This window comes from Cygnus olor, chromosome 13, assembly GCF_009769625.2.
Source record: "Cygnus olor isolate bCygOlo1 chromosome 13, bCygOlo1.pri.v2, whole genome shotgun sequence".
NCBI lineage: Eukaryota > Metazoa > Chordata > Aves > Anseriformes > Anatidae > Cygnus > Cygnus olor.
Genome location: NC_049181.1, coordinates 16,145,898 through 16,173,583, shown reverse-complemented (window position 1 = coordinate 16,173,583; position 27,686 = coordinate 16,145,898). Strand labels below are relative to the sequence as shown.

Sequence of the window (27,686 nt, the reverse complement as noted above, 5' to 3'; positions counted from 1 at the left end):
TGTCTTTAGACACTCTGTCTGTATCTTTATTGATTATTTTTAATGGAGTGGTCATCTTGCTGGGACAGACGCTGCTCATTACATCAAAGTCTCATCCTTCAGGTGACAGAAGCTCAAGTGCACCAATCTTCACAGTGCCCTGACTGTACGAAGAAGAAGGCAGAGCTAGCCGAGATCACCTTTCTCAGACAAAAGAAGGCACTAGTGGAAAGCGCTTTACTCCAGGAAAAATTGGAAGAACAAATTTATTCCAGAGTAAGCAAATGTTATTTTTTAAAAAAAAAAAAAGTGTTTTGGTGCATTTTATATTTACTGTATCTAAAGAATTTGTAAGCCAGATTTTCTCCTAATTTATGGTAATGCAATCAGATTGATCTGAATGCAGAACAATTCAAAATAGAATTTGGCTCCATGTCGTTATGGAGACATGGGACTAGCATGCTGATCAAGTAATTTGAGCTTGCCTGATTTATAGAAGCTGAAGGTCTTCTTCATGATGTCCTGAAACTGTTTTGGGTACATCTTGATTACTTCTCCACAGTTTAATTCTGATGGGCTGTCCAGGACAAAATGGTAAATAACAAAGCCGTGTGACAGTAGGTGTGGCTGTACTAGTCTTTCTCCCAGTCCTCTGGCTTAAGAGTTGCAGAATAAGATGCAGCACCAAGTTGTGGAGGCTCAGGCTCAAGCTTGCTGCTTGGAGACAATTTCTAAGGCTGTTTCTTAAGCATGGCAGTGATGTCATTTTTGTCACTTGAATGTGAGCAAACTGGAAAGGTGGCTTCTGGTAGAAGATCTGACCATTTGTAAAGGCAGCATGTTGTTACTGGTTATGCAGTTGAGTGCCAAAGTTTTCCTGTCACAATACAAGCAGAGACACACATACACTCACTTTGAGTTCCTAAGACTTTATTGCTCTCAGGGGCAGTGACATCAGTTTTAGAGCTTTTACTTTGTATGTGCTTGTGGATGTGGGCCTTTTTTTCTAGTGGCGTATGCTTTTTTTCCCCCTTCTAAATTGGTTTAAAATTTTGCCAGGTGCTTGTCACTTCTTCCCTGCTGAAATGGGCAGAGGAAAGTCAGGTCCAGTTAAACATTTGTGAGGAATTACGGAGGAGGAGAGAAACTGTGGCTCTGCAGCAAGTTTTCTGACGGTTCTTCAGGAATAGTTTATCTCACACGTTACTGCCATGCTCTTTTGTGTTTCTGCATATACTGGGCTTGGGAAATGGCTAGTCTGTAGCATTCTCCGTGGGTATGGTGAAATTTCCTCTTTGAAGGACTGTCTTCTGTCTTTGTCTGCTGTCACACATTCATGCTTTATTGTTACAAAAGCCCTCTGGAGTAGATTGTATATAATGTAAGCTGAAACTTACGGAATTCCCTGGCTGTTCTGTGACTACTCTTTAGGATGATCATCGTTTCCAAGGAAGAGTTCTCCCACTTCTTGTCAGGGAGTGAGATTGAAAGCAAGTTGTTTCTGAGCAATGGAAAGGAAGTGCTCTTTGAAGCCTCAAGGCCTCTTTCTCTGTGTTTACGAGCAGGGTGGGAATTTGTGGGTTGTACCACAGGCTTTTTTTTTTTTTCCCCGAATAATGCTGATTTCTTTTTTTTTTTTCTCCCTTATTTATTTTTTTATATCTATTTACCCAATATATGCAATTTGAGAGCTTCAGTCTCAAGTAAGGCCTCATTTTTCTGTTTTTTTTTTTTTTTTTTTTTTCTCCTAGCTTCTCTGAAAAGGCCAGTTGCCTTTCCTTCCCCTCCCTGGAGAAGAAACCCTTGGTCAGTAGCCAGTGCAGTGTATGAGCTGCATGGCATTACTGAGCTCTTTGTCATCTCTCTTGGCAGCCATGCACAGAAGGTAGAAATGACATGTGGTCTCTAGTGACCAGCGTAGCTTTCTGCTTGCCTGCTGTATGGGACAGATCACTGGCCACACTGTTCAACAAAGTTTTTAAACAAGATGTTTTAAAAACCCGGCAAAATTGTTCTGATGGGTACAGCCTACCTAGTTGCTCTTGAGGGACTGGATATAGCTGCCGATGGCAGACCTGTGACACAGGCCGTGTCAAATGGCAGGAATCCAAATCCAAATAATTTTTGTTTCCTTTTTATTTCAGGATGCGCTTACACTTATAGGAGAAACACTCAGAAGTTTTCCCAAACTTTCAGACGATCCCAGGAACTTATGGCAAAGGCTGAAAGACAAAGGTCAGAAAACTTAAGGCCTGAAAATAATAAACATAAGACAAGGACATAAAGTAGTGGGAGAGTCTTCTGTGGGCAGCTACGTGCTGATTGCCAGCTATTGTGGGTATAACTTGTTTTGGCAGTGATGAATGGAATGACAGTTTAATATTCTTGCAGGTGGAACCAGATATGCCCAGTGTGCTGGAGTCTGGGTTAAGATTCAACTTCTTACTCATCCCCAAATACAAATGTTGCAATTCATTGTAATCCAACTAAATATGTTTTTCAAATTATGAAAGCCTGCATTTTCTATTATTAGTCTGACAAGTAATTTACTGGGGGTGGGGGGGGGGGTGCTTGTGGGATTTCAGAGCAGCTTCCATCCATAAGAAAAATAAATGATTCTGTTTTCTGGGGCAGGGAGCTGTAATTACTGTGTTTCAGCTCAATCTTTGCCCACTGTATCATGTCAAATTGAAAGTGAGAGTCCCAGGTGAAGGAGAAGAAGGTTGCAAAGTAACTGTAGAAAAGAGTAAAATGAAACAGGGTATTTATAGAACTGAAATAATGAGACTGTAACAGAAATTAATCTGCAACAGCGAGGATGCCAACAGGACAAGAAATGGTAATAAATTAATCTTAGAACCTGTGTGGGATAGCTGTCTAGAAGGAGAAAAAACAATGTAGGTTAAAAATGGCATAAGGTGTCAAATAATATTTTTGGCAGATCTTTAATATAATGTGGTATTTATTATTTTATGCTATTTTCAAAATGGCAAAGACTGTCTTTCAAATAGTATATCCAGATGAAAGTTTAAGTATTCAGTACACATCCAAATAAAATGGCTTTATGCTGGGGAGCTCAATGGGTTAAGGAACAAAATCATTATCTTCATTGTAGCCTCGAAAGATACTTGCTGCTGTGTGGGCACAAATGCACCCCACCTTTCCGACCACTGCTGACAGCAAGAGCTCATTGCATTGTTCGTGCAGTGACCTTGTGGCCACTGGACTTGCACGAGTCACAGGTACTGACTTTCATCAGTCTTCAGTTTCCTGATTTCTGTGAATTTAGATCTCTTGATGGCTGTGGAAATCTTGAAGAATATCCTTGTCTATGAACCATGTGAATAAAGGATTTCACTGCTTAATAGCTCAATTATTTTTTGCTATGAAAAATAGGATAAAAACATTTTAAAAACTTTTTTAGGCAAGAATATGTATTGTTGAAGTTGGTTTTGTATTTTATATCCTTTTAATTATTTTCTTGTATATGCTCATGTTGTTTTAAGAGTGCTAGGGGGATGTTTAGCCTCTTGTTTTCCCTTCCCACAAACGAATGGAAAACCTAAAAAGAAATGTTGGGATGTACAAATAGGCCACCTGTCTCATAGCAGATACCTGCTTTTTGGTGCTTAAAAACCTGTCTTGAATGGGTTCATCCTGAGCAGGTCAGGCCCAATGTGAAAGCAATGCAGCCTGGTGTTTCACAAAGCTGGTTGTCCTCACTGCTTCCTTTGCAGTTTATTGTTGTCTTGTAAGCCGGTGGGTTTAGTAGTCCATTGAATATTCCCCAAAGCTTGGCTTTAATTTTTAAATTGTCACCGCAGGTTGCATAGCTGCGTATATAATGAGAAAGCTCCTGCTTGGTTCTTCTCATTACTCTCTGATCATCAGAAATGTTTGAATCCCTTAAATCTCCTACCTTCCAATATTTTAAGCCTATTCATTTTATATTCCCCATCTCTTCTCCTTATTTAGCTTTGGACTACACTCCCTGTTTCTCTTGAATCTTTCAAAGCCTCTTGTGATGTGCTTAACGCTAGGTTAAAGACCCCCAGCATTCCCTGTGAATCCTCGTGAGGGCTGTCACATACAGAAGTGGTAATTGGGAGCTGAATTCTTTGAAAATGTAATTTTGTTGTTATTGCCAAAGAACACATCTTTCAGCCCTTAGAAAAACAACAACAAAAAACAGTAAGTTCTGAGACTCTAAAGATAAATTGATTAGTTTTATAGGAAAAAAGATATTATGATATTTTGCTTTCAGTACATAGTTCCTTACTGAAAATACTGAAATATTTATTTCCAACTCTTTTGTCAAACCTTTATGTAAATACATTGAAGTATGAGTTATTTGGACTAGTGTCTGAAAACATTTGTGTCTGTAAAATAGTATTCATACTCCCACTGCACAGAGGCTATACAGTTCTTGTTCATTTGCATAAATGTCAGAAAGGCATCTCAGGTAGCTCCTCTGAAAAAGTCAAAGCGTATTTTGCTCATGTCTGTTGTGTGCCTTTTCCTACTGCTCACTACAGTTTCCATTATTTTTTTTTTTTAAATTGAGAGTGACTCAGATCTGAGTGTTTGTCTTCTGATTTTCTTGTAGCAGCTATTAAGGATGTACAACAAAATGAATGATCTGGGGCTCTAAATAATTTATTTCATAATCCTGAAGTGCTTGAGACTAGAAATCCAAAAATTCTGATGTGCAGGATGTTGGGGGAAGTAGATCATGTCGCTTCTTTTTCTGCTCACAGGAGGTTCCCCCTCCTGTACCTTCCTCAGCAGTGGGTTTTTGGTTTGATCCAAAGAAACACTGTAAAGCTATGATCAAGAAATATTTATTAATCTGCTCCCTTGTTGGTGCTTGCTGGGACATAAAAGGAGTGAGGTGGATCAAGGGTGGTTCGTATGTTAAGCAGCTGAAGTACTGAAACAAATTGATCTGCCTATTGTTAGAAGTCCTTTTGGAGCTTTTGCCTTCTAGCTTTCATGCTACACATATTGGCATTAGTTAATCGGAATGATTTGTGATGTGGTACAGCGTGTGAACTTCGCACAGCTGTGGAAGGGTTTTTCATATATATGTTGATATTATATATATGCTGATAACTGGTTTTCATTATACTATTCTTTCTTACTGGCCATTTGGATAAAGTTTTATTCCTCAAATTACTGTTAGAATCAGTTTCTTGCGGACTTCGGCAATGTAATTTCCACTTTGGCTTGCCCCAGATTTCTCTGAGGAAAAACTGAACCTGGCTTCCAGGCTCAGTCATGCCTTAGTCTTGCTCCCAACCATCTGTTGGGGAACAGGACTTTGTACTTGTTTCTCCCCCAGAATCTCACTCAAAATAGGTTACTAGAGAAATAGAGATTTCCAGTTACCTGTGAAATATGTAGTCACCAAATGGTTGAGGTGGGAAGGGCATCATACCCACCCACTGCTTGAGCAGGGTTATGTAGAGCAGGTGGGCCTTGGTCCCACTGGCCCAGTGATCCTTACATTAATCTCGAATCTTTTCTTTGAAGCTATACTAGAAACTGAAATGCTTCAGGCTCCTTTGGAGCCACTGCCTTTTCATAAATCCATCTCCTTGTCATAATTCTGTTGCATAGCGAGAATTTTTTGTCTTTAAGCACAGCCAATTTGATCAGCTTCCAAGAAGAGGATCTGAACCCTTTTATTCGTACTGGGAGCTTGACAAAAACTGAACTGGTGGCCTTGAGGATGAGTTTTGCTGCTGGAAGGGATCATGTCTCTCTGTGAAGCTGTTAGCTGACACAGTACCCAGATTCTTCTTCACTAAAAATCTGAATTGTCGCTTTCATGCGACTATTCTAAATTATGTATGTGGGTATGAAGAAGAGTGCTTTCAGCTGTGTATTTTTAAAACATTTGGAAATATACTTGTGTTCTTTAGATTGTGATTTTATTAATACTCCGTGTGATTTTCAGAAAACTACTTTTTATTGTCTCTACTCAATAAGAACTAACCTAGATGCTAGCTATAATATATGCAAATTGATACTGCATGCAACAGAGTTGGTGTTTTGAATGCCACTGTTTAAAAGAAAAAAAAAAAGGGGGTGGGGAATACATCCAATAATCTTATGAATACTAAGTTTGCATTGTTTTCATGCAACTAGCTAACTGTTCCTTTTTGCTGTGCAACTAAGCTTCTGGAGATCTTCGTCAGCACCACCAGCAATGTGATCTGTGGGGGAGGCTGGGACAAGGGGGGGCGTGTTTCCCTGCTGTCAGTAAGGTACGAGCTCCTCTGTCATTCAAAGTGTCTATAGAATTGGTGAGGGTGCCTTAAAAAACATTATCCAGCATCTAGGCATGGATATTCATTGCTTATTTATACATTTATTTATTTTGTAATAAAATAGTACTGTTTGTTCTCACATAGACTCATGTGTATGATCCATAAATACGTTGTAAAATATATCTGTAGCATGTAACAGAATCCTTTAGAATACTCTGTGAAAACTCATATTTTTAGTTGATAGCACTTTAAGAACATTTACATCCTTCATCTTGACATTTTTAAATAAAACATTTTTTGCCTACAGAAGTAAGTTTACAGCATCATCACAGTATTATAGCTTGTTTAAAAATACATAGAGCATCAATGGTAATTGCAAGCAAGCTGTATACTTGAGCAGGGTTATTGTAATTTTACATGTTTTGTACTTTTTAAAACGATTACATATATTAGTATTACATCCATCACTCTGTTAGAAAATATTACTTATATATGCTACTCACAATAGAGCTGTCATTTTCTGTGACGTATTACAGGCTATGAAAATAGAAACACACCATTGTATGGTTGGTTTAAAAATAATTACAAGCCTAGTTAAAAAAGTGCATTAGGCTTGCTCTTGGTAAGATAGGTTCCACTAACGTTGGATGTCCTTAATCCACTTGTGGTTGGAATGCCACTAGCACCTCTCAGCACTGAACGTTCAGTGAAAGAAAGACTGACTTACTGCCTGCTAGCAAATTTGGGGCTTGATCCTGCACACTTTCTGCACATACCCCTTGCTGAAGACACGGAGAGCTCTTCAGCTACAGACCTTCAGCACCAGGCTGCTACTCGCTGAACATCTGTGAATCTGATTTACTGAAGACTACAACTGGGTTTCAAAATCTTCAACCGGATGATTGGATCAGTGCGAGACAACACAACATCATTGATTTTTAGCAGCTGTGTTGGCAGCATTAACCAAAATCTGACCCTTTGCCTTCCATGGGCCTCTGGATTTTTGAAAGGATGGGAGTACTAGGTTTTAATTTATGGTTTCAGTAATACAATAGAGATTAAAAATACATGATTGTGTTGGTTTTGCTTTGCACAAATGAGACTAAATATATAAATATATATAATAAAGCTGTAGGAAATCTCCAAACTGCTAACAACTCTTAGAAATGAGATAAAACAAGGATATATTTGCTTGGAAATTTCATAGTTGCCATTCTTTTTATTATTTTCAGGTAATGCAAGAATATTTTGTGTTGGATTTTTTTTTTATGAAACAAGTCCAGGAGTGCTTTGAAAAATGCTCTTTTCGTGGTCTTTCTGATACTCCTCTTGGGCTCTCTGCAGTTTTTTACCTCTCAGTTTCCACTTGTGAAAACAGTAGGTCACTAGGGATGTCGTTACCAAAGAGAAAATAATAACCAGCACTATTATCAGTGCAATAGTGGATGAGAGGGACCCCTCTAGCTGCTTCGTTTCAGTGTCTCTTGTTGTGTTTAGTTTAGCAAAGTTCTCATATTCTGTTGAGGCCAGAAGCGTGGGTACAGGAACTTCTTTGAACTTCGGCCTCATTGGGATTCAGTAGTTGTTCTCACTCGGTCAGAATTTCTGAAGAAGCAAGAGCTATGATTCCCTGGTCACCTGTGGCATTCGTAAGGCAGTTTTCTCCTCAGGTTTTCCAGGCATAGATGGGGCTCAGAAGTTTTGTTTGCCTTTGAAGCCAGGCGGCGTTGGAATGGCAGTATGTGTCGCAGAGCGTACAGCACAGGTCATCTACACCCAGAGTTGTGTAAGTCAGAAACTTGCGTGCACTGTTGTCTGCTTTGTTGAGAGGTGTTTTGGGGGGAGGCTGCTTAGTTGACTGCCAGTTTGGGATTCTTTGTTTTCTTGAGCAGATAATTGAAGAAAATCACATCAATTTTCCAGTAACATTGTGGTGGCAGGGCTTATCCTCAGGCTTAAAAGAAAAACAAGCTCTGCAACAAGCATAGTTTATATCTTACGAATTCATTCAGTAAGAGGCTTTTTCTTCCCCCAAATATTCCCCAAAGAGTGTGAAATCAAAGGCAGATTTTTTTGCTGAGGGGCAGGCTTGGTTTTGCAAACATTATAGGCATTAACAAAATCAGCTACAAAACAGGAGCTCTCATGTTAATGATTGTTTTTAATTTTTCCCACTTCTTTGTTATTTGCCCTCAGACTTGGCTTGTCCAGAGAGGATTTTGGTTTGGGTTTTTTTTGTCCTTGTTATACTGAAGTTTAGGAGATGTCCTCACTGATTGCAAATCTGGAACCTGGAAAAATGACCTGGGTAAAAGATGGCATAGTATTACTTAACAGGTAAGCTCCCCTAAAGGCAGCGAGCTGCAATAATTCTGACAGAATTTCAAACACGTTTAAGTCAGTTGCCTTTGATACATGCTGTGTGTGACGAATTCTAAAAAAATTACTCATCTGAGCAGCTCGGAAGCTAAAAGAGCTGGGTCTCCCCTCTGCCCCACGTTGCAGGTCTCATCTTAGATTAAAACCCGGTGGGGAATACAGCTGGGCCTGTTCTTACTGGTTTCTGCGTCCACTCAGGACAGTAGGATTTGGCCCCAGGTTATTTTAATTGGAGGAGCTGTAAACACTTTCAAAGCTATTTATTTCAAATAACAGATTGCTCTAAACCCCCTCCACCCTACTCCCAAATGCTTTGAGGACAAAATTAGGTTTCAAAGATCTTGCAGCATAACTGTTTGTTCGGAGATGCTCTGTTTGATAGAATGCAATTGTAATTCATCCTCTTTATAGAAATCTGTGGTTCATCCCACTCAGGCTAAGGTCTCTTTTACTAATTAGCAGCATTTTCAGCAGCACATTCTTGTTTGTAATAAAGACTGTTTACTATAATTAGCATTCTGTTGATGTTAAAAGATGTAAATGAGCAGTTCTTGCCAGTTTGGAACAATATGTTCACATAGTCAAAAATAAATGTTGATTTTAAAGAAAGTTTAAAAGCCAGATTTTACTGTAGTTTAAGACAAAAAAAATACGTGTTTGTAAAGCTGATAGAAAGTTTTTCATTTAAGAAAACAAGTGCAACAAACCATAACTTTAATGAATGTCTACATATTGTATTACTGGCAAGGGGTATATCAGGAGGTTATGGGCAATAGAATATTTTACTACTAGTTTGTTGGTTTGTTATGTATCCAGCAGCTTTCTCAGGTAGCCTGAAGAAAGAAACTTCAAGAAAAGAATTGAAGAAACTGAGTAAATGCCCTTGTGGTTTATGGAGTAGCTAAGTGTCTACCACCCACATGAAAGTCCAGGAGGGTGAAATGTCTCAGCACTAATGAAATTCAGATCTTGTCATACTTGCCTGAACCTGTACCTCATCTCATCTGTATCCACAGCTATCAGATTCCTACAGGGAAAATGTAAAATCATTAGGCATCTGGTACTGGACAGCGCTGTTCCAAAAACGCGAGTGGATGTTATTTGTAACTCAATTTCACTATCAGCTCAGGTACACATTTCTTCAGATAACAACCAAAATGCTTTTAAAATCTAAATCTGCCAAGTATTGCTTGTACTTAAGCTGCATTTGGGAAGAAGGAGGCTGCTTTGATGGGCTTCAAAAGGGATTGACTGAGGGTTCAGTTTGCGGCTCTGCTGCAGACTATGACCAAACCAATCAGTATCTGTTACCACTACTTTTTAGTATGTTTTACTTTTAAACCTCTTGGGGGCAAAGAATGCTTCACCCAGTCCTGATATTACTGTGCTCTTATCCAGTGAGGGCTACAGTATCATGCAGAGCCTCAGACTCTGCAGTAATGGTGTGGTGTGCTGTATTTGAAATGGAACAGCAGAAGAAAGAAAAGCTGAGCTTTCTAATCCATGCTGCACTTCGTATCGCACGTGCAAGGACCACAAGGGCTTGATGAGAAGTTCACAGATTTTGCGAATCAACAGCTGGTTGCACAAACAGGTGCCAACAGCAAAGATTTGGTTATTACTACCATGGGAACCCCATCTGAGGATCAAAGACTGCTAGGGAGAGCTGGGATCCACCTAACCAAGTGGGGCCAAAGCATCTTTGCTGTAAGACTGGCTAGCCCAGGGGAAGAACTTGAAACTAGGAACGAGGTGGTAGTGAGATGGTGACCCCCAGGCAAGTGGTAGTGGGCCAGGTTGGTGAGCAAAGGGTGCAGGGTGATGTGGACCAGAGACTGGAAAGGGGCTCTTCTCAGGTGTCTGCACACGGTGAGCAAGTGCCAAGAAAGCTTTATGGGGGAAGTTCTCAGCTTTTCTGGGAAATGAGCGTGTCTGGGTGCTGATGCAGGAGTGTCTGGGTGCTGATGCAGGAGTGTCTGGGTGCTGATGCAGGAATGTCTGGGTGCTTGTGCATACAGCACGGAGAAGAAATGTAAGGGTTGAGGTCTTTGTGAAGTTACAAGACGGTGAGCTCAGTGGGTTCACAGAGATGGCTTACATGACCAGGGTGCTGCCGTGGATGGATACTAGGCCCTCAGGAATGTTAAATACTGGGAATGTCTTTCTAAATGCTAGGAATCCTAAAGCTGGAGCCCACGGAGCTGTGGCTGAGCATGTGTAAGGAGGCAGTGGAGAGCTTGTGGGTCAGGATTAGAAGGCAGATCACCAGAGGTGGTGTTGAGTCTGTTGTATCTGTTGTGGGTATCTGCTACAGACTGCCTGGTAGGGAAGAAGCTCTTGCAGAGACCTTCCTTGTGCAGGTGGAGGATGAGTTGTGTTTAAAGGCATAGGTCTTTATGGGGGACTTCAAGCACTCTGATTATCTGCTGGAGGAGCAACACAGCAAGCCACAAGCAGTCCAGGAGATTTTTGGACTGTGTTCATGATAACTGCCTGACACAGGTGATGGAGGAGCCAGTGAGGCTCTGCTGGACCTCATACTTGCAAACAAGGAAGAACTGCTTGGGGGTGGTAAGGCTGGGGGCAGCCTTTGCTGTGGTGGTGATGAGGTGCTGGAGTTTCAGTATCCTGAGAGGAGGGAGCAAGGCAAATAGCAGGATCACGGCCTTGGTCTTCAGGAGAGCAGACTTTGGCCTGTTCAGGGACCTGCTTGGAAGATTCTGATGGAAGACGGTCTTAAAGAGAGAAGTCCAGGAGAGCTGGCTGACTTGCCAGGGTCACTTCTTCCAAACTCAGAAATGGTCCATCCCAACGTGCAAGAAATGAAGTGAAGACACGGGAGGCCTGTGTGGATGAGTGAGGAGCTCCCGACAAAGCTGGAACAGAAAAGGAGGCATGCAAGTGGTAAAAGCAGAGAGAGGCAACTATCTGAGCACGCAGGGGTCGGGTTAGGAAAGCCAAAACTCATCACAAGATGAATCTTGAGAAGAATGTAAATGACAATGCCTCTTCTGCAGAAGAGAGGCTAGGACAGATGCGGACGTGCTACTGCTGAATGGGTCAGGGGGCCTGGTGAGCAATGAAGAGGCACTTAGTGGCTTCTTCACTTCAGTCTTTACAGGGAAGAGTCTCCCTCTGCTATCCCAGCCCCCTGAGACCAGTGGGAAAGTGTGGCACGGAGAGGATGTAACTTTGGTATGGGAGTGCTGAGTTAGGGAATGTTTAAACAAACTGAGCTGAACCTCGTGCCCAAATATGTGGTGGGGGCCACCCAGCTGGAAAGCAGCTTTGCAGAAAAGGACCCGGGGGCCCAGGTGGACGCCAAGTTGAACGAGAGCCAGCAGTGTGCTTTTGGAAAGTTCAGTGGCACTGTGGGCTGCATCAGGAGGAGCATCCTCAGCAGGCTGGGGAGGTGGTTAGTCACTTCTACACAGCTCTGGAGAGACCACAGTAGCGGCAGAGGTAAATGTAATAGCAAAGCTCAGATTGCAATGTCCTACTGAGATTTTGGTTTCTGAGACAGAGGTGGACCTCTTGTAGTGTGCTTAAATCTAGAGAAGACTTCATATTATCCTTAATCATTGTACTTACACACACATACACAGAGTGCACATTTCAAGTTTCCATCCACAGTGTCAACACGTTCTCGTGAGGAAACTTTCCGTTAAAAAAACCCAAATGTTCTTCAACAGCTATGCCCTAATTTAATTCAAATAGATAGTAAATTATTCTTACATTATTGGGTTGTTTTTATGTGTGAGTCATAAGTCTTCAGTGTATTTTGTCTGAGTGTTAAGAACATGCAAACTAATATCTCAGGAATGTGCATATTTAATTCCCATTAACATTTAATAACATATTAGAATGGTTCAGGTATTTCCAAAAAAAAAAAATGCTTTTTGTCCTGGAAGAAACTTTTCATGAAAGTGTATTAAAATATCTGTAAGCTGAATGCATGGTATGTGCCCTTACCTAGAGATGGACTTTGCTACCGTGGCTCATATTTTCATACCTTTCTGTTTTAGCAAGCTAATATGTAAAGTGAAGTATGAAATATGTAAAGTGAAGTACCACTTGGTATAAGCTGTGAAGGCCAAAATCTGCTCCTTGTTTTGTAATGTCCTCATGGTGGCCATTGTCTTTCCCCTTGTTTTTTGAGTTTGATCTCTGAAAGTTTCATGCAATTTACATGAGAGAAACAAAGGAAATTACAGGGACAAATTGATCTCAAAGATTAATTCAGGTTATTGGCATATCTATCAAATGCTGAATTGCTGGAAAGAGATACGAATGTGGATCAACAGCTTTTTTGATTTCACTGAAACTCCTACCATTTTATATGGGCAAAACTTGTCTCTGTGTTTGATAGTGACTTGGTAATTAATAATAATACTATTTGTGTTATATAAAAAAGAATAATGACAACTTATATTGAATCCTTAAAAACAAATAAAATCAAGATACTGGGTTGGAAAGCCAGGCTTATGTGGAGTTCTAGTTGCCAATGCTTTTTTCTGTTAGGATAACTCTCTTTTCTGGTTCTTTGTTGCAGTTGAAGGAAGGACTGAGTTCTGTGAACATCCAAAATCTTCAGCTTCGTTGGAAGGATGAGAGCCAGAAATTACAGGTGAGGTGCTGTGGTTTTGTTGTTTTAATAGGAAGCCGATTGTACATACCTAACCTTCAGGTTAACTCAGACTTCTTGTCTGTGACTTTCCGGTTTCTTTCATTGAGGAAGAAAGGTTGACAAGCACATTTAAACCAGTAGTGAGCAAGGAAATTTTATGATACTGTTCTCAGATGAACACAAAAACATCTTTTTAAAGATCACTGGCATAAAACTATAGACTTGCTCCTTGTGAATTAGTATTAAGAATCTCTGATTCCAGTAGGAGGAGAATCTTTGGTTGCTGTCTTGCGTGTCTCTCTCTCAAGTACTCATGCATACACACATACTGCATTTTCAAATCAAACGCTGAATTCCTTCTAGCGTTTATATCATCTTTAATATGTATTGGCTTTCTAATGTAGTTTCAGGCTTTCTTTCTGCCTTCAGCTTGCTTGTAAATTTTTCTGCTGCCTTTCAAAGTGTATTTTCTGTTTTTTATTGCATTACAGAAGAATGTGCCTCCTTTCTCCCGATTTGCATCTTTGTGATGTGAAAACATTTGTATGAAATGTATCATGTTCTAAACCTCATATGTAAATGATTCTTTTCTCTTCCTCCAGAGCTAGTGTATTAGTAGATGTCTTGCTACACTTGTGCACAAAATTGGAGATGAAAGCCAGAGTGGGAGTGAGAGCAAATGAAAGTGGGGACAAGGAGGGAGGGAGGAACGGGAGAAGGATAGAAGGGAGGAAGGACTTCAAGAAGCACACAAGTAGCAAGTCTGAAATATCTCACTGTTTTTTTACTGCATCTTCTAGAAACTCTTGTGTAAGAACCAAGGGCCAGATTTTATGGGTATTTTAAATAAGTATATAAGACCACCATAGCCGTTATCAAGATGCCTATGTGTACTGGTACAGATCTGTCTATCCTTGGGTGCTTAAAACACATTTGGAAATCTTGAGCTTTCAAGTCTGCAAAGTGCTGTTCAGCTTTCAGCTGAGAGCCAGATAGGCTTTGTACTTCCCAGTAGGTTCTGTGTCCTTGAGGGTATGGGCTTAAATAATAAACATTGGGTTGGTAAAGCACAGCAGCCCACTTTGGGTATGTTTGTAATGTGTAACCAGATTTGTAGGTGTTAAACACTGTAGAGTTATTGGAGAGATCCTAAAATGAAAGGACCTGGCTTTTGGCTTTGTCTTCCTTCTTAATCTAAAACCAAAATCCCAAACTGATCTAGACTAAATTTTATACTTAATTGTTCCTTAGAAACTTAATTTGCATAATACCCTTGCTATGATATAACAGGCAACTTAAATGCAGATTTAAGCAAGTCAATTAGTCTTTTAATTAAGGCTGTAAAATTCTGCCCTAGTCTCTCAAAATGCTTTACCCTATTTATATCCTGGTGAGCAAGAAAACTCTGCTTTTAGCAGTTGTTCATCCTGTTCTGTCTTCATGATACTCTGGAAATACAACGTGAGTGTTCCTGACTGTCTGATGGTTTTGTTTTGAGCTTTCCTCCTCCCTGATTCAGGAGGAGGGAAAGACTGCAAGTTTTGGAAGCACTTGCAAAAATTCATTCCAGCATTGATCAGATCTGTAAGTCAACAGAAGATTTAAACTTGTTCCTGTGAAAGGAACGATATCCACTGGGATCCTGATTCTCCTTAAAGCTGTGATAGGCTCGGATAACTTTGAGGGACAGACTGGGTATAACAAAAGCAAGTGACTTCAGGCCAGATCCTGATACCCCCTTACCTCTGCACTGAGGGATGCTGAGCAAAAGAGCCTCCATGGATTCAGATGGAAGTTGCAGGCTGTGAGCACTACTCAGGACGTTTGCTTTTCAGTTATTTCAGAATAACTGCTGTGGGCTGGTGTCTGTGCTTAATGTGGGCTGGGACCGAATTTGCATTCATTATTTACATACTATTTGCCTGGGCATTTAGTTTATAGAGAACTTATATGGAGCTACTTCTGGTGTGTTGGTTTTTTTTGTTTGTTTTCTCAAGGTTTTCATTTTAATTAAGTCATTGCTGAAGTGTAGGGTAATTGAAGCAACAAACCTGTTGTGTTGTAGACTTAAACTCTCTGAAACTGATATTTATCCCACTGATTTTATTGGTGACTTCTCGTGATAGTGTAAGATGCTGATTTGGTATAACTATAATTTGATAAATACCAGTAATTTTTCAGGTGTGATTGCAGCCTTCTTAAAACTGCATGTTTCGGTAAACACTGGTTTTTGTGTGTGCAAAGTCCAAATCCTTACGGATGCTGCTGATGCCTGTTACCAGGAAGAAACTGCAAGTAAATCATGTTGTAGACTGAATGCTTGACAAATTCCCTCCTCAAATCAATGCTAGCAAAATGTACCTGTGATACATATTTTAGATGCCATGTCTATAGAGTGGTGTAAAGAAAGTTTATCATCATGATCAATGAAATCCTAGCATACTGTTTTTAGGGTAGCTTTGAAACTGTGTATTAAATGCTCCCAATAGGCACACTGACTGAGGCTTATGAATGCTGTAATAAAACATGTTAGGGAGAGATGTAGAGTCTTACTCCCTTCAGGTGCTCATATTTGGGGGAGGGGTTGGAGGGTTTCTTTTTTTTCCTCTTGAATTTGGAAACCAGTGCTGTATCATGGTGCTGTTCTCTAAACAGTTGAACGGATCTGTTCCTTTGTGAGGTTCACTTTGAAATAGTTTTTTAAAATGCAGTGAAGCCTATGTTGAAATTTCTTTTTTTCAAAGCAGCACTCAATATACCTCTTTTCAGAGGATGGATTTTGCAGATAAGCCACCCTTTGTTTTTCCTAATAGAGGAGGCAATCTTATAGCAGCAACTGAAAAGTGCATCCTATGAAATAGGGATTCTTTTTTTTCCATTTGAAATTTATTTCGTGGTTAACTTTTTGCTAATTTAGTTCATGTTCATTTCCTTTACACAACATTCTACCCTGTTCTTCCCACACGCCTTTCAAAATCAGGGGCAATTACATCTTGTGATTGCAGAGGCAGGCTGTAAATTCTTCCATTAGTCTACATTTTAAATGTTACTCTGTGAAAACACAAATCCCGAGGTACAAACAATTCCCTAGCCTACACTGGTACTTAAATTCACTCAGTGTTTTTTTCTTTTTGTCTGTTTCTAGGGTCACTTTGTCATAATGCTCTGTATTACATTTTTGGGGTCAGAACAAGTACTCACCAGTCCAGGTCCAAGTGGATTGTTTAATTGTTCTCTTGAGTTACAGGTTAAATGAAAACTTGAAAGCAGTTTAGAGCTGAATTAAAATGAACAGAACAAAATCCTAAGAAGCTTCATAAGATAAGATTTTAAGACAATCAGTGGCCCTTTCATTACATTCTCATTTTCTTTGCAGGTGAAGGAAGGTTCTGATTCTGGGCTAATTGGCTATAAAAGGGGGATGAACAAAAGACGTCTGCTTTTTTATCCCCCTCCCTCCTCCTTTTTTAATCTTTGTGCTTTTTTTCTCTTTCCCTACTATTAGTAAGGAATGTAATAATGGATGGGATGCTTAGCAGCCTTTGTCTTGGATCTGAAATCTGCCAAGATTGAAACTCCCGCAGGGATAGCTTTCTTTTTTTTTTCTTTTTTTAAACATGCCAAGGAGCAAAAGATTGCTTGAACATTCAAATGTTCATCCAACTCATTTAAAAAAGAAACTCTTCTCCTTCCAGCCAGTATGTCTGTTCTTGAAGAATAGTCACAGTCTAGGACTACAATACATTCAGTACGCAGGGAACTTCATCTTTAAAATTGTGCAAGAAAAATACTAAGTTAAAAGGTGGGAGGAAGCAGGGAGGGATAGACAGTGGAGTGATGAATGTCATTTTAGATGCAGCTACTTCGTACGTTTCTGGACTAAGATCCCATTTATTTCCCCCCAACATGGACTGGGACAGTGTCTGTCAAATCTGGGAGTTGTAGGTAAGCAGTAGGCACCCATCCTCCTCCCTGCCCTCTTCTCCCCTCTGACAGAATTAAAGCACAGGTACTTTTGGGGGTAACGAGCCAGTGTGCAGGGAGCTGGTCCCTGCACTGAGGCTAGGGGAGCAGTGGGGGAGAAGGGAATGGAGACTTTCTTCGGGCATTCAGCACTTACTAGTGAGGACTGACTTTCCTTTTAGCTTGAAATCACAACCCAGACAGGGGAGAAGTTGTGTGAAATGCCTCTGAGATGAGTTAATGCATCAGAGATCAGTGGGTGCACGGCTTTAGCCGTGGCTGGAAGGGGACACGGGGCGTGCGGGGGGCCTGAGGGGCACCCCAGCGCGTGGTCTGCATGCGCACAGAGCGAGCTGCACCTACCAGGTAGGCGCGTGGAGGGGACGGGGGGCTCCTGTTTGTGTACCGGGGGTCCAAGTGCCATGGGTGGTTGAGGGGGAGGCTTGTCGTGCGTGCAGAGAAGCGGGTGGCGATGAACGGGAAAGGCTGAGGGCTACCTGCGGCCCCCCGAGGGACGGGGAGGAAGATGCGCAGCGAGAGGAGCGTGTGCATAGGGGTGGTGGGGTGCCTGAGCGAGCACCTTCGGCGGCCCTGGGAGGAGCGACGCGTGCTGGCTCCTGCTCGGACAGCTGCTGGTAGCGGGGGAGAGCCGCACGAGTGGCCCCCGGCCAGGCTGGGGCTCCTGGGCTGGGGGACAGCCGGATGGTGGGGTGGTCCTGGGCACCGTGCTGCCCCATGCCGTGCTGGGCACCGCGTCGGGCACCCAGCGGGTGCTGTGCTGTGCCCGGTGGGAGGCTGTGAAGGGCTGGAGCAGGATGAGCTGTGCCCGGCGAGGCACCTGCCTGCCCAGCCGGGCGAAGGGCAGGTCTGCAGCAGGCGCCTTCAGACGCTTGGGCTTTTTTTTGCTGCTGTGCTTTGCGCCCCGTACTGGGAAAACCAGCTTCATCGGGAAAGCAGCTCGTTAGGTGGATTCCCTCGGAGAGAGGCTCACGCCTTCGGCATAATGGGGAAGGAAAGGAGGCTTTTGACTGTGTCCATTAAAAAAAAGAAAAAAAAAATGCGACTGCTGCCCCCTCCCTCCTCCTCCTCCTCCCAACGAGGCTCCGGTTCCGCACAAAGGATTCATCATAGCCATGCAGCACTCACCTTCTCCGGCCACATCGTCCTCAGCCTGCTGGGCTACTCTCAAAAGGGGGGCGCGAGCAGGGGGCGGCAAGGCTGGGAGCCCCTGATGAAGGCTGGCATGGAGGTAGCCCGCGCCCCTGCTAAGTGGCCAGCCTCATCCCCCTCGGTCCTGAAAGCAGCTAGTGCCGAGCGGGCGCCTGGTCTGTGCTGCAGATGTGGGGAGGGTGGAACGGCTCCGCGCACCCGCTGCCTCAGCAGCACTCGCTGCTCCCAGCCAAATTTTTCAACTTTATTTAGGGGGAAGAACGGATCACATGGGGAGCCTCACCGAACTGGGAGGAGCGTGGCGGTGCAGAATCAGGTCACTAACATAAAAACCTGGGAGTTAGTCACAGGCACAAAGATTAATAGTGTTAGCATAATCCAGGCATAAAAAGCAAGCTGAGACAAAGACGAGATGCTTATGGGATTTAAATGCTTCTGTTTTCCTCCCTTCTCTGTGTCATTAAGCAGGGTGATCTCTTACTCCTTTTATCAGGTGAGTTTTCCTAATTGAGTAAGTAATAGAGCAGAATATAAAAGAACTCTTTTTGGCTTCCAAATGATTTTGAGCACGTTCCTCTTGGCTGTCAATGTGCCGTTTCCACAGGCTTTTTTTAATACCTCAAACGCCTGGTTTGTCTCTATCCTGCTGTGCTGTATCGATTGAGTCCCTGATAAATAGATGCTACAGACCCACTCCAAAACACACTCGTGCCCACATGAAACAGCCTAGGGTTGGATAATGGTTTCTGACTCCAAGCTTTATTTTCTATCTCTAGCTCAGACAAAGGCAGGAAGGCTGCTGCCTGATCCCATATTGTCCCACTGGCTGAGAATTAAGTTTCTGCAGCGCCTTTTTCTGATCCGTCTGTCATTCATTAATAGATGGCAAAGCTCCCGACAGGAGCAGAGGTAAAACAAAAGCTGTCCCTGAGTGCTGAATTGCTGCTCGCTGCCAGGACTGCAGCAGGAAGAATCATGCGACTTTTAGTATCTTTGTTTATTTAATTATCAGTTGCACATTCAAAAAGCCCGTGATGGATTCAGGTTATTTAGAGGCCAAAACTCAAATGTGGGTTCCTAACTGTGGTTACGGAAATACATATATATCTTGTGAAGAAGTGGGCCTGACTTTCATAGGTGCTAAGCAACTGTTCTTCTGCATTTCCATCCGCCTTTACGTCACATCCCACCCTCTGCCACCTTCCTCGTTGTCCACATTTTTTAAAAGGAATTAACTTGGAAAAGTAGGCTATCTTGTTCTTTGCTTACGGAAGCATCCTGCCCAAAAGAAGCTCGACGCGTGATACCAGACGAAGGGAAAAGCAGTAGCCAGGTGGGTTGCCACTGTGAAGGCATGACGTCCAACGTGTCCAGTTAGTGTAAAGCTACAGGAGAGCTTGTCTGCTGCGCACCCAGAAATGACTGTCATCTAACGAGTTGCACCTGCCTACAGAGTAGGTATCCTTCCTTCAGTCTGCAGAAAAAATTAGCCAGCTTTGGTATTTAAAGGCTGAAACAGTCAAAATGTTGATTCCTGGCAACATCTTAATGAAGGGCTCAGTGCAGCCTCTAGGAGCCTCTGGACTGGAGGTGATATCCGTCAGGATACCACACCAAGAAAAGCAGCCTTCATGTCAGCATAAATCAAAATATGGAACTCCGAATTCTTTGGTGTGCAGCGCAGTTTTCTGCTGTGTTATCCTTAGGGTGCAGCTGAGGCTCCTTGCTCTCATTTCGCCTGCCCTGCCTGCTTACTGTGGGTCTCTTAAAGGAATCGGGGGAGTGCAGCTACTTAGGCTGGAGGAGAGAAAAATTGCGATTGGTTCCTTTATAGGGCAAATCAATGGAGTGTAGGAAAAAGCACTTTACATCTTTACTACAATATAGATGTACTGAAAACACAGCTTGAAACTGTCCCTGGGCTTTAAATTCAAAAATGGTGTATTTCTGAGCTAGTCTTGCAGAGAACCTGGGTTTTATTACCTGGAGATTGACCTCTATGTGTAATTTTCATTTCAGGTGGACAGACAATTGCTTTTCAACAGAGTTGTCATCCATTCTGTAAGGGTAGCTAGAGATATTTCCGTTGGTTTTATTTTTTAATAATTTCTCTGTTTTGCCAGATAACAATGAAAAATAAGATAACGTGGCTAACAGGCTTTTACAGCTCTGGTTAATCCTTATTTATATTTTCATCCCCCCAGTTATTTTTTTCTTACTGACTGAAGTTTTCTCTCATGTGTTTTAGAAAGCTTCCTTTTTTATTTCTTTTTACACACAGCTTCTTAGCGAATATCTTATGTCAGCTGGGAAAGATATATATAAAATGTGTGTGTAAATGTACATAGAGCTTTCTCTCTCTCACATATACATATATATGCATGCACAGTCAATCAATATATATATATATATATATGCAAAGCCCAGGCAATACAAATTTCTACCAGTTTGTATTAGTGCAAAGGTAGCTTTTTCCTCTATTTTTATTTATATTTAACTTTCCCCGACATTTTTGCCTATGAACTCATAAGTAAGCCAGCATGGAATGTCTGAAAATGGTCTAATATATTTTAATGCTATATTGGGTCTTTTTTTCAGCTACTTGTCCTTAATCCAGTATGTCTAATAAACTGAAATTTCTCACGCTGTCAGATTTAGCACTTCCTGAATCTTTTCTGTTTCAAGGCTTGTAACTGGTCAGAAACCGTATCAGACATTATGAAGGCTGTAGCTCTGTCAGAGGGTTATTGACCAAGTACAAGACCAGTATCTATGTGGTATAGCTCTGTCTCCTCCAGGAAAACACATTTTCCAGGAAATCAGTGGTTCAGTAAATACTTCATGTCATGGTTAGGCCCACAGATCCAAGTCAGCAGTGACATATAAACACCCAACTCCCGCTGATTTCAAAAGGACTTAGGCCAAAGTATCTCTGTGCTTGTGTGTCTCTTGACAGTAAATGCTATTGGAAGTTCATCGGAGCCATCAGAAAGGCCACAAAACGTTCTGATGGTAATTGAAGGGATAGGAGAAAAATGAACTTTTGTAACTCCTTGAGAACTTCTTCAAGCTTTGAAAAATGGCCCAAAGCTTCTCCCCCAGTCTGCAGTGAAATGCTCCTTATTCATCATTGCAAAATCTCTGATGGCCCAGTCATATTGTTGACATTTCCATTGCCGCTTCTATTTTAAATGTTATAATTAGTAATTTTTCATGCTTCCAGATTGTCCTTTCTCTTAGAAATTTAAACTACAGTGACAAATTGAAGCACATCAGATACCAACATAATGTAGGTACCTGATACAAAGAGATTACTCCCAAGGTAATGTTTTCTCTCTTCCTACCTTCAGTGCCTATATTGTTGTAAAAGATCTCATTATGGAGAGATTGAAATAAGACCATTACATGTAATAGGTCACTGTTTCACCTTGATGCAGTGAGAACGGATTTAGAACTGAGCAGGCATACATTTAAAATATATATATTATTACAAGCAAAATTTCTCATTGAAGCCAGGCCATCAAATTCCTCTTCATCTGATAAAGTTATAAATATTGACTGTAGTGGAAGAGCAAAGAGCAACATTTATTACCAAACGTAATGAAATGAATCTGCATTATGCAAAAAGTCTTGGTGCTTGTATTCGGTGCTTTCTTTTCTTCAGTCCTAACTAGGAAGTTTGATTTTATGAGGAGAGATAAAAATTTATTTAAAAACTCAATTAACAGTCTATTTCCTTGGTGAGCATAAATGGCATACCATGGTACTGCTGCTACATCTATCGGTATCGCTAATTTTAATTGAATACGACCTGATTGTAGAATATGGAACAGGTTTTGAGATTTCAGAGGTATGGCCAGTTGGGTTAGCAGGCTGTGCTGCCAGCACTGTGCACAGCTATCTGTGAGGGGCTCGTGAAGATGGCGAACAGTCCCTGAGTTCTTTGCTCCAGAAAGGAGGCAGGCAAAAGAGGGTATGGTAGGAGTATATCAAGTAAGTAAAGCTGAGGAAGTAAATTAGGAATTCCTAATTAGTCAGTACCATTTTTGGAGGGTAGGGAGAAATTCAGTGAAATTGAAAGGCATTACAGATGATAGTAACGGAAGGAAATGATTCTGTACGTAGCATGTTGTTCTGTAGAACTGGTTGGTACAAACTTCCACTAAGGTTGAAAGCCTTAAAGGATTTCAGTAAAAGTGTCAATGTTAACATGGTAATGAGAGCATCCATAATTACAGGAATCTTTGTTGTGGCCTCCAGTTGTAAGATGCATACTGCTTTGCAAATGGAAAGAGCCAACTCCCTTTTGGGCAGGTTTCCTGTTCTGGCTTTTCTCTGTAAGCGTAAAAGCATTTTTTAAAGCATCTGGAAGTGACCAGTGTCAGAACACTGGGCTACGCAGACACGTTTGATCTGTGTTGTGACTTTAGTTTTCTTACCGTGAAGCAGTTCTGGACTGTCCTCATTGCATGATGTTTCATGTCTACTAGGTGAGGAATAACTTCGCGTTTGGCAACAACGGTATAAATCTAGAATTTGCCAGTGAGGTCAACTCCTGTGTATAGTCCTGGCCTAGCAGGTAAAGAGCCAACGCGTTTCTTCTACGGGATCAAAACTCTTCTGAAAACAGCTTGAATCACATACGACTGTTCTGGAAGTGTGCAATACAATAAGCACACTCTAATGCACGCAGGATAGGTACATCTTTTTTCCCACTGCTGTATTGCAAAGGTCAGAACTGTTAAAGAAGCTGTTGTGATCTTTGAAATGGAGAAATCCCAGAATAGATCTCTACCTTGTCACTTCTTGGATTTTCTTTTGTTGCCTGTCTTGCCTCCTGTAGAGTGCCGGTTAAATTTAAACAGCAGTCGTGTCTCTGGACAATACCTCCCTGTCATGAAGTAGATGGTTGCTCTTGTCAGTGGACTTCCATGTGCTATACATATCCCTCCCATGTTTTGTTTCTTCTCCATCTCCGCCTCTCTTTTAAAATGGAAACGCAGAAGCTTTCAGAGCGTGAGAAGGCCATGTTCAGCACTTGGCGGACTGAGGCTAACAGTCTTTCTCCTTCTGTTTCAATAGGAGACCGGCAGCAGCCACCCCCCTGCTGACGTTGCCTGGAAGCCCAGCCAGGAGGCATTGTGGCCGGCCTCTTCTGCGGAGCTGCTTTCTGGGATGGGACTGCAGGGAAAGGGAGTTCTGGTCAACTCCATATCTCCGTCTCTTTATCTTGCTTCTACCCACCCATGTATTTGGAAATGAGGGTTTAACATTTTGTCTTAGTTAACAGAGGAGGAACTTGTTATATCTCTGCGATAGTCTCTGGAGGAAAGCTGTGCACTGATGGGTTTAGTGGTTGTTCTGATTGCACCAGCTTGAGAGGAGCCCAGATTTAGGGTACCAAGAATGCTCAAACCACTTTAATTCTCCTCTGCTTCTGGAGAGCAGCTGTGTGTTTGTATTCTAGTGTTCCTTGCATCGTTTCTTTTGAAGACTGAACAAGCTGTACCTGCTATTTGCTTCTACCCACAGCAATCCATGCCACCCTCCCAGCACATTTTCTCTCATGCTTTGGGGGCAGTCTGCAAACAGAAACTCTGTGTTTTCTGCTTCCTGTGCATCCGTCTCTGTTCTCCCTTCCCATGCCAAGAGATCTGTATGCCTTCCCTTAGCACTTGACTAATTATCGGTTAACTGTTCTGTTCCTGAGTTTTCCTCAAGCTTTTTGCTTAAGCTCTGCTTTTCAATTGCAATTGGTTGGTAACAGTTTGCCAAACGTAACACTGTCAGCTGCCCATGTCTCCAGCTTTTTTGGTCTTTCCTTCTAAGGTACTAGTGCTTCTAGTCCTGAAGGGTGGAACTGAAAGCTGACAGAGTGATAACGTTTGTCACCATTATTAGCTTTTTTTTCCCTCTATTAAAATTTATGCATGTCTGGCCAAGTTACACATACTAGTACAGTACAGACAGTGAGTTGTTCAAAAAAGTTAACGTTAGCCTGTGAGGATCAATAGGCTAGTGTCCTACAACTTACGGCAAACACAGCCTCCTTCAGAGGGCAGTTGTAGGGACAAGCCTGGTTTAGTCACTCTGAATTGACCGTAGAGGAATCAGCTCTCTCTATGCAGCGACAGGAATGTCAGGAAACTAGGTTTTCTGGAGCAACGTAGAAGCCTTGTGGACAGCCTGCCCTTAAGTCCAAGCTTTCATCTGCACTGCTTATTCTCTTCATAATCACATCACTAAGTCTCATTGTTAACGCAGTTAAATGCAGTCTTGAAAACTTGATTTAATTTCTGCCTTTACTACTGAGATTCTAATGCCAAGTTGCTGAAAATGAAATCTTTTTGAAGTGTTCATTAACTTCATGTTCCCCATTTTCCAGATACTCAGTTTAAGGTGATATCTGATTTGCAGCAGCTCTGTATACTTAGGTCTTCAGCTGGAACTGAGTTTTCTGCATTTAAAGCACCGTATAATGTTAAGCATGCTACAAAAAGAATGCTCTCATTTTCCAAATTGGACATCCACATTAATGAATACTTTTACAACACAGAAACTTTTTAATCATTTTTTCAACAGTGTATCCAGATAAAATGGAAGTGCTGGGACAATAAATTAATCAAAAATGTATTACTAATGTGTACCTTAGAAAAGCCATGAATAAATTTATCATGTGCTCTCAGAGTAGAGTTTGAGTTTGGTGAAACAAAGTGGGTTAAACTAAGCAGGGATGAAATGATCTTGTTCTATAATAAAGCATTCAATCAGGGAGTTGTTCAACTGTTTCTGAGTAACCCCCTGTGGAGGCAAGCCATCAGAAATGGGCTACACGCTAAACAACAAGAAGAAAACAAATTCTGAAAAGCTGCTCATTAACTGAGAATCATCCACCCTTTACACTGAACGAGGCAAGGGTCCTGTGGAAAAAAATAATGTGGTCATGTAAGTGAAGGCGGTAGCGTACTGCATAACGCAAAAGATTCAAATTAAGGTTGCATTGGCAATTTTAATTCTGCAATTTCTTAACTTTTGGCTATTTGACTTAGCATTCTCTATAATGCGCTTTTAACTTGGAATATTGCGTGTAATATATATAAATGTTGTTTTTAAATAAAACTGGTTTGTCTCCAAGTCATGTCATTTTCACACTGCCTGCTGTCACCATTTCTAAAGGAGAAGCAGCTGGTGTGCTAAAAGAAGTTATGGACTTTGAAATCCTGCAAGGTTAGGAACTGAGTGGTTGGAGGGAGATATTTACAGAAGATGTCATCTTTTTTGGTCTGCTAGATTACTCCCACTGTTTTCTCCACTGTGTTTAATGGAGCAAAGTGTAAACATTTGCTGTGAGGTTTTTTGTGTCCATAGTCTGTGAGTAACCCTAACAGGAGCTTGGTGGGGTTCCATGCTTGTGGTTTCTCTGTCCACTGTTCTCACTTTATAAACAGAAATGTGGGGTTCTTCATAACTGTCGGCTGCAAGCTCAGTGTGGCATCTGAGAGCCAAACTGAGCTCTGCTGGCTCAAATGTTAGCAGCAGGAAAGATTCTGTAATCCGAATTTGGTTAACTGCTCTGTTTGTTGTGTTTGGACCAGAACAGAATCCAGTTCCCACTCAGATCGCTGCGCGGGTTCCGTAATGCTAAAGAAATACAAAATACCCAAAGTGGATGGTGAGCATTACAGTGAGCAGGTGCATGTTTGACTACAGGGCCCAGGTCTAGTAAGAAGAAAAAAAACCACATTCCTCATTTACTTATTTATTTATTTTATTTGTTTACAAAAGACGTTTTAAGGCATTACTTAGTTACTTAAGGAAATTGTGATCTAGCAGTAGCTTTGTGTTCGTAGTTACATGAAATATAAACGTTCAGTTTCTCTTGCTGTTTCTCATCATATTGCCACAAAAGAAAAGAAAATATATTTCTAACTCCTTGATGAAGACCATTAGATCCGTTACCATAGTAAGGCATAAATCATTTGAGTTCTTTTAACGGATCTTCCATTTAATGGTCATTGGGTGTTCATTGTGTGCAGTGGTCAAAGAGCTCATCTAGGATTGCTTCTAGGAGTGGAATACAAGTTGACGAGGAGCAGGAAGAACCAGGAGGGAGTGTTTTGCCAAGCACACTGCACTACCTAAGAGGTTTGCCTTTCTCTCCTGTGGGTTTCATCATCTGCAATAACATATCCTAGAAACATAACTGGCTTTTAGACCAGTTGTGACGATGGGGATATCGTTGAGACAGTCTTCATTAGAATAGAATGAGAACTGAGTGATCAGTACAAAACTCGGTCTGTTAGGTGTAACAAATGCTACATAAATGCTTTTTAAGGTGTTCTTTGACCAATGTCACATTTCCTGTGCTTTTGCTGGAGTGAATGTCTTGCATTTCTGGAAGTTAATACTAGATTGCTGCAGAAGACTTAGTTCTTAGCTCATAAGCTGGGGCACAGATTGTAGCTGGGAGAATGAGAAAATATGGCCCTAGAGATGAGTTTTGAAAAGTCACAAATTGCATGTGCTATCTTGTGATGATATATGTGCATATTTATCAGAAAGAAGGTGACTCTTTGTAGGAAGAGATGTCATTCAGTGCTCAGTATCATTTCACTGGGTATTTAAAAGAAACTATCATGCATATTTATAAGTTACCAAAAAGGTTTCTCAATGGCTTCTGCCAGTGGCATTCAATCACAGTAGTGCTTAACAATCTTTTCCCAGTTTTGGCTTTATTCTAGGCACAAGTGGCATTAGTGTTGAATTTGACCACCACAGAAGAGGAATTGGGTTAGGGCTCCAGACAGGACTTCAGAAACTGATTTAAAGTACCCAGTGAGATCATACTGCTCTTTTATTGGGTTCTGTTACCAATGCTGTATTTGTATTAAAGGTCATTTAAGCCACAATACAATCTTACACCATACTTCTGTTGATACTTCTTTAGACAAGGGGTACATTTTCATCACTGTCTTCCATGAGTCGTTAGCTATAGAGCAAATGAGCTAACACTGAGTTTGCTTTCCTAGTCCAGAATCTCCTTGCTATAAGATGTTGCTATAAGGTGAGTTACTGCCTCTTTGCCCTATTTAGCCTCTTGTTCTCATGAAATGTGATTTTCTCTGAATCCTTCTGAAACTGGATTTAAATTGGCCAGTGACTTCAGAAGTTCTTATCAGTGGAACAGTTCTAGGTGGACATGTCTCACCTAAGGAAAGAGGACTACAAATGCAAAATGTTTGGACTAATCCTCGCTGTTTGTAGGAGCGAGAGGGGAGGAAGTCTGAATCCTGGGC

General features: G+C 41.5%; 1 protein-coding gene across 4 annotated transcripts in view; it reads left to right on the top strand.

Annotated features, from left to right (window-relative positions):
• C13H8orf48 (chromosome 13 C8orf48 homolog) overlaps positions 1-25,522 on the top strand; it is a 38,244-nt gene extending 12,722 nt beyond the window's left edge. The window contains exons 5-8 of one of the 4 annotated variants that reach the window (XM_040571871.1): positions 103-255; positions 2,124-2,214; positions 13,183-13,257; positions 23,473-25,522. In XM_040571871.1, coding sequence (XP_040427805.1) covers positions 103-255; positions 2,124-2,214; positions 13,183-13,241 — 303 coding nt within the window. In that variant the 3' untranslated portion in view covers positions 13,242-13,257; positions 23,473-25,522. Of the gene's footprint in view, positions 1-102; positions 256-2,123; positions 2,215-2,370; positions 3,348-6,159; positions 6,314-13,182; positions 13,258-23,472 lie in introns of those variants that run through there. The other 3 variants (XM_040571868.1, XM_040571870.1, XM_040571869.1) reach the window with 3 other exon arrangements.
• Positions 25,523-27,686: the final 2,164 nt, after the last annotated feature.